The sequence below is a fragment of the Hyla sarda genome, chromosome 2 (genome assembly GCF_029499605.1).
Source record: "Hyla sarda isolate aHylSar1 chromosome 2, aHylSar1.hap1, whole genome shotgun sequence".
Lineage (NCBI taxonomy): Eukaryota > Metazoa > Chordata > Amphibia > Anura > Hylidae > Hyla > Hyla sarda.
This window is the reverse complement of record NC_079190.1, coordinates 5939084-5949147: the sequence shown is the minus strand read 5'-3', so window position 1 is coordinate 5949147 and position 10064 is coordinate 5939084. Positions and strand designations below refer to the sequence as shown.

The 10064-nt window shown below is 49.6% G+C and overlaps 1 protein-coding gene across 1 annotated transcript in view; it reads right to left on the bottom strand.

Moving 5' to 3' along the window:
- Positions 1-8816, bottom strand: part of ATG16L2 (autophagy related 16 like 2) — a gene marked incomplete in the record, with an annotated part of 23419 nt that extends 14603 nt beyond the window's left edge. The window contains 1 exon segment of the mRNA XM_056560270.1: positions 8470-8816. Within this exon segment, the coding sequence (XP_056416245.1) occupies positions 8470-8593 (124 nt within the window).
- Positions 8817-10064: the final 1248 nt, after the last annotated feature.

Below are 10064 nucleotides of genomic sequence, written 5' to 3'. Positions count from 1 at the left end.
TTGGGAAACACTGATCTAGAAAATAAAATGGCTAATAACAGGGAGAAATAGACGCGGTATCCCTTTAAGAGTGGCGCCGGCACTGCTTCCTCCTCCTGGCAGAGCTCGGTGCCCGCACATGGCAGCCGGTGACTAATGAAGAAGCGTCAGGTCACAGGGCAGAGAGTGGGCGGCCATTAACCCTTACAGTGCCCTCATACCCTATGGGCCATACGGACACTGCTGGAGTAGTGCCATCTGTCTACAGATATACAGTCATGGCCGTGAATGTTGTCCCCCCTGAGATTGTTCTAGAAAATGAAGTATTCCTCACAGGAAAGGATTGCAGTAACACAGGTTTTCTATACACATGTTTATTCCCTTTGTGTGTGTATATATATATATATATATAGATCTCCTCTCCTCTCCTCTGTATATATATATATATATATAGATCTCCTCTCCTCTGTATATATATATATATATATATATTGCAGTAACACAGGTTTTGCTATACACATGTTTATTCCTTTCTGTGTATTGGAACTAAACCAAAAAAGGAGGAAAAAAAGGACATAATGTCACCAAACTCCAAAAATGGTCTGGACACAATTATTGGCCCCTTTCAAAATTGTGGATAAATAAGATTGTTTCCAGCCTGTGATGCTCCTTTATACTCACCTGGGGCAAGTAACAGGTGCGGGCAATATAAAAATCACACCTGAAAGCAGATAAAAAGGAGAGAAGTTCACTTAGTCTTTGCATTGTGTGTCTGTGTGTCACACTAAGCATGGACAACAGAAAGAGGAGAAGAGAACTGTCTGAGGACTTGGGAACCAAAATTGTGGGAAAATATCAACAATCTCCAGGTTACAAGTCCATCTCCAGAGATCTAGATTTGTCTTTGTCCACAGTGCGGAACATTATCAAGAAGTTTACAACCCCCGGCACTGTAGATAATCTCCCTGGGCGTGGACGGAAGAGAAAAATTATGAAAGGTGTCACCGCAGGATAGTCCGGATGGTGGATAAGCAGCCCCCAAACAAGTTCCAAAGATATTCAAGCTGTCCTGTAGGCTCAGGGAGCATCAGTGTCAGCGCGAACTATCCGTCCACATTTATATGAAATGAAACGCTATGGAGACCCAGGAGGACCCCACCATGGAGGAGACCCAGGAGGACCCCACCATGGAGGAGACCCAGGAGGGACCCCACCATGGAGGAGACCCAGGAGGACCCCACCATGGAGGAGACCCAGGAGGACCCCACCATGGAGGAGACCCAGGAGGACCCCACCATGGAGGAGACCCAGGAGGACCCCACCATGGAGGAGACCCAGGAGGGCCCCACCATGGAGGAGACCCAGGAGGGCCCCACCATAGAGGAGACCCAGGAGGGCCCCACCATAGAGGAGACCCAGGAGGACCCCACCATAGAGGAGACCCAGGAGGACCCCCACCATAGAGGAGACCCAGGAGGACCCCACCATAGAGGAGACCCAGGAGGACCCCACCATAGAGGAGACCCAGGAGGACCCCACCATAGAGGAGACCCAGGAGGACCCCACCATGGAGGAGACCCAGGAGGACCCCACCATGGAGGAGACCCAGGAGGACCCCACCATGGAGGAGACCCAGGAGGACCCCACCATGGAGGAGACCCAGGAGGACCCCACCATGGAGGAGACCCAGGAGGACCCCACCATGGAGGAGACCCAGGAGGACCCCACCATGGAGGAGACCCAGGAGGACCCCACCATGGAGGAGACCCAGGAGGACCCCACCATGGAGGAGACCCAGGAGGACCCCACCATGGAGGAGACCCAGGAGGACCCCACCATGGAGGAGACCCAGGAGGACCCCACCATGGAGGAGACCCAGGAGGACCCCACCATGGAGGAGACCCAGGAGGACCCCACCATGGAGGAGACCCAGGAGGACCCCACCATGGAGGAGACCCAGGAGGACCCCACCATGGAGGAGACCCAGGAGGACCCCACCATGGAGGGGACCCAGGAGGACCCCACCATGGAGGGGACCCAGGAGGACCCCACCATGGAGGAGACCCAGGAGGACCCCACCATGGAGGAGACCCAGGAGGACCCCACCATGGAGGAGACCCAGGAGGACCCCACCATGGAGGAGACCCAGGAGGACCCCACCATGGAGGAGACCCAGGAGGACCCCACCATGGAGGAGACCCAGGAGGACCCCACCATGGAGGAGACCCAGGAGGACCCCACCATGGAGGAGACCCAGGAGGACCCCACCATGGAGGAGACCCAGGAGGACCCCACCATGGAGGAGACCCAGGAGGACCCCACCATGGAGGAGACCCAGGAGGACCCCACCATGGAGGAGACCCAGGAGGACCTCACTATGGAGGAGACCCAGGAGGACCCCACTATGGAGGAGACCCAGGAGGACCCCACTATGGAGGAGACCCAGGAGGACCCCACTATGGAGGAGACCCAGGAGGACCCCACTATGGAGGAGACCCAGGAGGACCCCCACTATGGAGGAGACCCAGGAGGACCCCCACTATGGAGGAGACCCAGGAGGACCCCACTATGGAGGAGACCAAGGAGGACCCCACTATGGAGGAGACCCAGGAGGACCCCACTATGGAGGAGACCCAGGAGGACCCCACTATGGAGGAGACTCAGGATGAACTTGAGTAACCAAAATCCTTCTGGGAAAACGTCTTGTGGACAGATGAGACCAAGATGGAGCTTTTTGGTAAATCCCATCATTCTACTGTTTACCGAAAATGGAATGAGGCCTACAAAGAAAAGAACACAGTACCTACAGTGACATATGGTGGAGGTCAGTGATGTTTTGGGTTGTTTTGCTGCCTCTGGCACTGGGGGCCTTGAATGTGTACAAGACATCATGAAATCTGAGAATTACCAATGGATTTTGGGTCGCACTGTACAGCCCAGTGTCAGAAAGCTGGGTTTGTGTCCGAGATCTTGGTCTTCCAGCAGAACAATGACCCCAAACATACGTCAAAAAGCCCCAGAAATGGACGGGAACAAAGCGCTGGAGAGTCCTGAAGTGTCAGCAATGAGTCCAGATCTAAATCCCATTGATCACCTGTGGAGAGATCTTATAATTACTGTTGGGAAAAGGCGCCGTCCAATAAGAGACCGGGAGCAGTTTGTAAAGGAAGAGTCCAACATTCCGGCTGAGAGGTGTAAGAAGCTTATTGATGGTTATAGGAAGAGTGGTCCAACATTCCGGCTGAGAGGTGTAAGAAGCTTATTGATAGTTATAGGAAGTCACTGATTTCACTTATTGTTTCCAAAGGGTGTGCAACCAAATATTAAGTTAAGGGGCCAATAATTGTGTCCAGCCCATTTTTGGAGTTTGGTGACATTTTGTCCAATTTGCTTTTTTTCCTCCTTTTTTGGTTTAGTTCCAATACACACAAAGGGAATAAACATGTGTATAGCAAAACATGTGTTACTGCAATATATATATATATATACAGAGGAGAGGAGATCTATATATATATACAGAGGAGAGGAGATCTATATATATATATACAGAGGAGAGGAGAGGAGATATATATATATATACAGAGGAGAGGAGATCTATATATATATACAGAGGAGAGGAGATCTATATATATATATACAGAGGAGAGGAGATCTATATATATATACAGAGGAGAGGAGATCTATATATATATATACAGAGGAGAGGAGATCTATATATATATATACACACAAAGGGAATAAACATGTGTATAGCAAAACCTGTGTTACTGCAATCCTTTCCTGTGAGAAATACTTCATTTTCTAGAAACATTTCAGGGGGGACAACATTTACGGCCATGACTGTATATATATACACACACACACACTATATACCTGCTGGTCTTATTTACACAGGTTACAAGCTGCAGAGGGAACTATAACTCCCAGCATGCCTCATTTAAAAAGTCAACCCATATTAGGCTGGGTCCACACTACGTTTTCTCCCATACGGGAGCGCATACGGCAGGGGGGAGCTGAAAGCTCGCGCTCCCATATGTCATTCATTTCAATGAGCCGGCCGGAGTGAAACGTTCGGTCCGGTCGGCTAATTTTTGCGCCGTATGCACTTTTACAACCGGACCTCAAACCGTGGTTGACCACAGTTTTAGGTCCGGTTGTAAAAGCGCATACGGCGCAAAAATGAGCCGACCGGACCGAACGTTTCACTCCGGCCGGCTCATTGAAATGAATTACATACGGGAGCGCGAGGTTTTAGCTCCCCCCTGCCGTATGCGCTCCCGTATGGGAGAAAACGTAGTGTGAACCCAGCCTTAATCTGCAGTGGTATAGAGATCAGTGCATGCTGGGACTTGTAGTCTTACAGGAGCGGCCTGTGGCTGGGAGAGCGCTCTGTCCTGCTCCGCACGTGGCAGACGCCTTCCTTCTGGTTACTCCGCCTCCTCCTTATCTTGTCTCCACCCCTTTGTGTATAGAAAATAAAAACATTAAAAAAATAATAATAATTGTTGCCCACAGCAACCAATCAGAGCGCAGCTTTCGTTTTCCATGAGGGCTATATGGACTGAATTGTGTTTGGTTGGTTGCTATGGGCAACAGAGGTTGTGTGAACTGAAAGATGATACAGACGCCCCCTGCAGGTGGAGAGAGGAACAGGAGGATGGGAAAGGTAAGACGATGAGGAGGGGGGCAGTAAGGTGGGGGAGCCGGGGCAGTAAGGAGGGGGAGAAATAGGGCAGTAAGGAGGGGGAGAAATAGGGCAGTAAGGAGGGGGAGGCAGGGCAGTAAGGAGGGGGAGAAATGGGGCAGTAAGGAGGGGGAGGCGGGGCAGTAAGGAGGGGGAGGCGGGGCAGTAAGGAGGGGGAGAAATGGGGCAGTAAGGAGGGGGAGAAATAGGGCAGTAAGGAGGGGGAGAAATGGGGCAGTAAGGAGGGGGAGGCGGGGCAGTAAGGAGGGGGAGAAATGGGGCAGTAAGGAGGGGGGAGGCGGGGCAGTAAGGAGGGGGAGGCGGGGCAGTAAGGAGGGGGAGGCGGGGCAGTAAGGAGGGGGAGAAATGGGGCAGTAAGGAGGGGGAGGCGGGGCAGTAAGAAGGGGGAGAAATGGGGCAGTAAGGAGGGGGAGGCGGGGCAGTAAGGAGGGGGAGAAATGGGGCAGTAAGGAGGGGGGAGAAATAGGGCAGTAAGGAGGGGGAGGCGGGGCAGTAAGGAGGGGGAGAAATGGGGCAGTAAGGAGGGGGAGCCGGGGCAGTAAGGAGGGGGAGCCGGGGCAGTAAGGAGGGGGAGGCGGGGCAGTAAGGAGGGGGAGAAATGGGGCAGTAAGGAGGGGGAGAAATGGGGCAGTAAGGAGGGGGAGAAATGGGGCAGTAAGGAGGGGGAGCCGGGGCAGTAAGGAGGGGGAGGCGGGGCAGTAAGGAGGGGGAGGGGGGACAAATGGGGCAGTAAGGAGGGGAAAGGCATTAAGGGCTCCTGATACAGAACGTATCCCAAGGAGCTCACAGGGGATTATAGCCGCTCAGCTCCAGCCTAGAATGGACACAATGGCCCTCATTTACTAAGAAAATCGGGTTGTAAGTCTATGTTGCTTTTTTCCCTGGTATTTATTATTATGTCGCATCCTGTTTGTCGCTCGTGGGTTTTGTTGGTTTTGGTTTCCAACTCCTCTGAGCTGTCGGGAAAAAATCCACAACAATTCAACAAATTCGGGTTGGAAACCTTAATAAATACGTGGGAAAGCTCAGAAATGTCGGGTTACGCCCCTTTTTCGGATTTGGGAGAATCCACATCGGGTCCATCGGGAAAAAATGTCGCATCGCGTCGCAGACTGGCGCACAATTACATGGCGCAGACAAAGATGCGACAAAAAAAACCGACAAAAGAGGTCGGGTTTAGAATAGTAAATGAGGGCCATTGAGTTATACACCAAGAAGTCATACTGAGCAATTCTCACCAAGAAGTCATACTAAGCAATTCTCACCAAGAAGTCATACTAAGCAATTCTCACCAAGAAGTCATACTGAGCAATCCCCCCCTAAGGCTATGTTCACACTCTCCAGAGTAGCGCACAGGAGTCACCGTCTCATAGACCGCAATGTATCCTGTACACAATCCACAGAAAGAATAGACAGATGTGTGAATACAGTCTAACACTGAGAAGTCATACTGAGCAATCGTCACCAACACTGAGAAGTCATACTGAGCAATCATCTCCAACACTGAGAAGTCCTACTGAGCAATCGTCACCAACACCGAGAAGTCCTACTGAGCAATCGTCACCAACACTGAGAAGTCCTACTGAGCAATCGTCACCAACACCGAGAAGTCATACTGAGCAATCACCTCTAACACTGAGAAGTCCTACTGAGCAATCGTCACCAACACTGAGAAGTCATACTGAGCAATCGTCACCAACACTGAGAAGTCCTACTGAGCAATCGTCACCAACACTGAGAAGTCATACTGAGCAATCGTCACCAACACTGAGAAGTCATACTGAGCAATCGTCACCAACACTGAGAAGTCATACTGAGCAATCGTCACCAACACCGAGAAGTCCTACTGAGCAATCGTCACCAACACCGAGAAGTCCTACTGAGCAATCACCTCTAACACTGAGAAGTCATACTGAGCAATCCCCCCCTAAGGCTATGTTCACACTCTCCAGAGTAGCGCACAGGAGTCACCGTCTCATAGACCACAATGTATCCTGTACACAATCCACAGAAAGAATAGACAGATGTGTGAATACAGTCTAACACTGAGAAGTCATACTGAGCAATCGTCACCAACACTGAGAAGTCATACTGAGCAATCGTCACCAACACCGAGAAGTCCTACTGAGCAATCGTCACCAACACCGAGAAGTCATACTGAGCAATCACCTCTAACACTGAGAAGTCATACTGAGCAATCGTCACCAACACCGAGAAGTCATACTGAGCAATCACCTCTAACACCGAGAAGTCATACTGAGCAATCACCTCTAACACCGAGAAGTCATACTGAGCAATCGTCACAACACTGAGAAGTCATACTGAGCAATCGTCTCCAACACTGAGAAGTCATACTGAGCAATCGTCACCAACACTGAGAAGTCATACTGAGCAATCACCAACACCGAGAAGTCATACTGAGCAATCGTCACCAACACCGAGAAGTCCTACTGAGCAATCACCTCTAACACTGAGAAGTCATACTGAGCAATCGTCACCAACACCGAGAAGTCATACTGAGCAATCACCTCTAACACCGAGAAGTCATACTGAGCAATCGTCACAACACTGAGAAGTCATACTGAGCAATCACCAACACCGAGAAGTCATACTGAGCAATCGTCACCAACACCGAGAAGTCCTACTGAGCAATCACCTCTAACACTGAGAAGTCATACTGAGCAATCGTCACCAACACCGAGAAGTCATACTGAGCAATCACCTCTAACACCGAGAAGTCATACTGAGCAATCGTCACAACACTGAGAAGTCATACTGAGCAATCGTCTCCAACACTGAGAAGTCATACTGAGCAATCGTCACCAACACTGAGAAGTCATACTGAGCAATCGTCACCAACACTGAGAAGTCATACTGAGCAATCGTCTCCAACACTGAGAAGTCATACTGAGCAATCGTCACCAACACTGAGAAGTCATACTGAGCAATCGTTTCCAACACTGAGAAGTCATACTGAGCAATCGTTTCCAACACTGAGAAGTCATACTGAGCAATCTTCACCAACACTGAGAAGTCATACTGAGCAATCGTTTCCAACACTGAGAAGTCATACTGAGCAATCGTTTCCAACACTGAGAAGTCATACTGAGCAATCACCAACACTGAGAAGTCATACTGAGCAATCACCAACACTGAGAAGTCATACTGAGCAATCACCAACACTGAGAAGTCATACTGAGCAAATATAACTCTAAGCAGAGATGCTTGGCAACCATCATCAACACTAACAAGTTATACTGAGCAATCCTTCCTAACACTGAGAAGTTATACTGAGCAATCCTTCCTAACACTGAGAAGTTATACTGTGCAATCCTTCCTAACACTGAGAAGTTATACTGTGCAATCCTTCCTAACACTGAGAAGTTATACTGAGCAATCCTTCCCAACACTGAGAAGTTATACTGAGCAATCCTTCCCAACACTGAGAAGTTATACTGAGCAATCCTTCCTAACACTGAGAAGTTATACTGAGCAATCAACACGAGGAGTACCGAGCAATCTTCACCAGTACTGAGAAGTTATACTGAACAATCAAAAGTACTGAGAAGTTATACTGAGTACTCTTCACTGAGAAGTTGTACTGAGTAATCTTTACCAGCTCTGAGAAGTTATACTGAGGAATCTTCGCCAGCACTGAGAAGTTATACTGAGCAATCTTCACCAGCACTGAAAAGTTGTACTGAGCAATCTTAGCACTGAGAAGTTGTACTGTACAACCTGACCTGCTGGGAGAAGTTGTACTGAGCCCGAGCAGACATACTCACAGGACTGGATGAGCTCCTGGAAGGCGTGCTGGGCGCGGTCGCGGTGCCGCAGCTGTCGGATAATGTGCGTTTTCCATGCGGTTTTTCCTCCCCGGTCCCGGGCTCTGCGCTCCGCACCCTGCATCCCGACACACGGTGGCCACAACACGTGGGCGGGGACTGCGCCGGAGGGGCGGGGCCAACTCGTCACCAGCTGTTTAGCGCCCCGCCCCCGTCCGTCACGTGACCCGAGCGGCGCTACATTGTATTAGTAGAGCGGAATGAGGCGCTTCCTGTATACGGGAGAATACAGCTGCGGGCTCACGTGACCTCAAGAGCTTAAAGGGCCACGTACCCCATAGTCACTAAAACTATGCTTTCGGGGGGCGGGGAGGGCTCCTTCTGTTACGTGTCCTATAAAATAACAGCTCCCCCCCCCATCTTGTCCTGGCTGATACCAGAGAGTATACAGGGACATGGTGGTATATACAGATACATGGTGGTATATACAGGGACATGGTGGTATGCACAGGGACATGGTGGTATATACAGATACATGGTGGTATATACAGGGATATGGTGGTATATACAGATACATGGTGGTATATACAGGGACATGGTGGTATGCACAGATACATAGTGGTATATACAGATACATGGTGGTATATACAGGGACATGGTGGTATATACAGGGACATGGTGGTATATACAGATACATGGTGGTATGCACAGATACATGGTGGTATATACAGATACATGGTGGTATATACAGATACATAGTGGTATATACAGATACATGGTGGTATATACAGGGACATGGTGGTATATACAGATACATGGTGGTATGCACAGATACATGGTGGTATATACAGGTACATGGTGGTATATACAGGTACATGGTGGTATATACAGGGACATGGTGGTATACACAGATACATGGTGGTATATACAGGGACATGGTATTATGCACAGATACATGGTGGTATATACAGGGACATGGTGGTATACACAGATACATGGTGGTATATACAGGGACATGGTGGTATACACAGATACATGGTGGTATATACAGGGACATGGTGGTATACACAGGGACATGGTATTATGCACAGATACATGGTGGTATATACAGGGACATGGTGGTATATGCAGATACATGGTGGTATACACTGGTATATGGTGGTATACACAGGTACATGGTGGTACATACAGGTACATGGTGGTACATACAGGTACATGGTGGTATGCACAGGGACATGGTGGTATATACAGGTACATGGTGGTGTGCACAGGGACATGGTGGTACATACAGGTACATGGTGGTGTGCACAGGGACATGGTGGTATATACAGGTACATGGTGGTGTGCACAGGGACATGGTGGTATATACAGGTACATGGTGGTGTGCACAGGGACATGGTGGTATATACAGGTACATGGTGGTGTGCACAGGGACATGGTGGTATATACAGGTACATGGTGGTATATGCAGGGACATGGTGGTATATACAGGTACATGGTGGTATATGCAGGGACATGGTGGTATGCACAGGGACATGGTGGTATATAGATACATGGTGGTATATACAGGTACTTAGTGGTATATAAAGAGACAT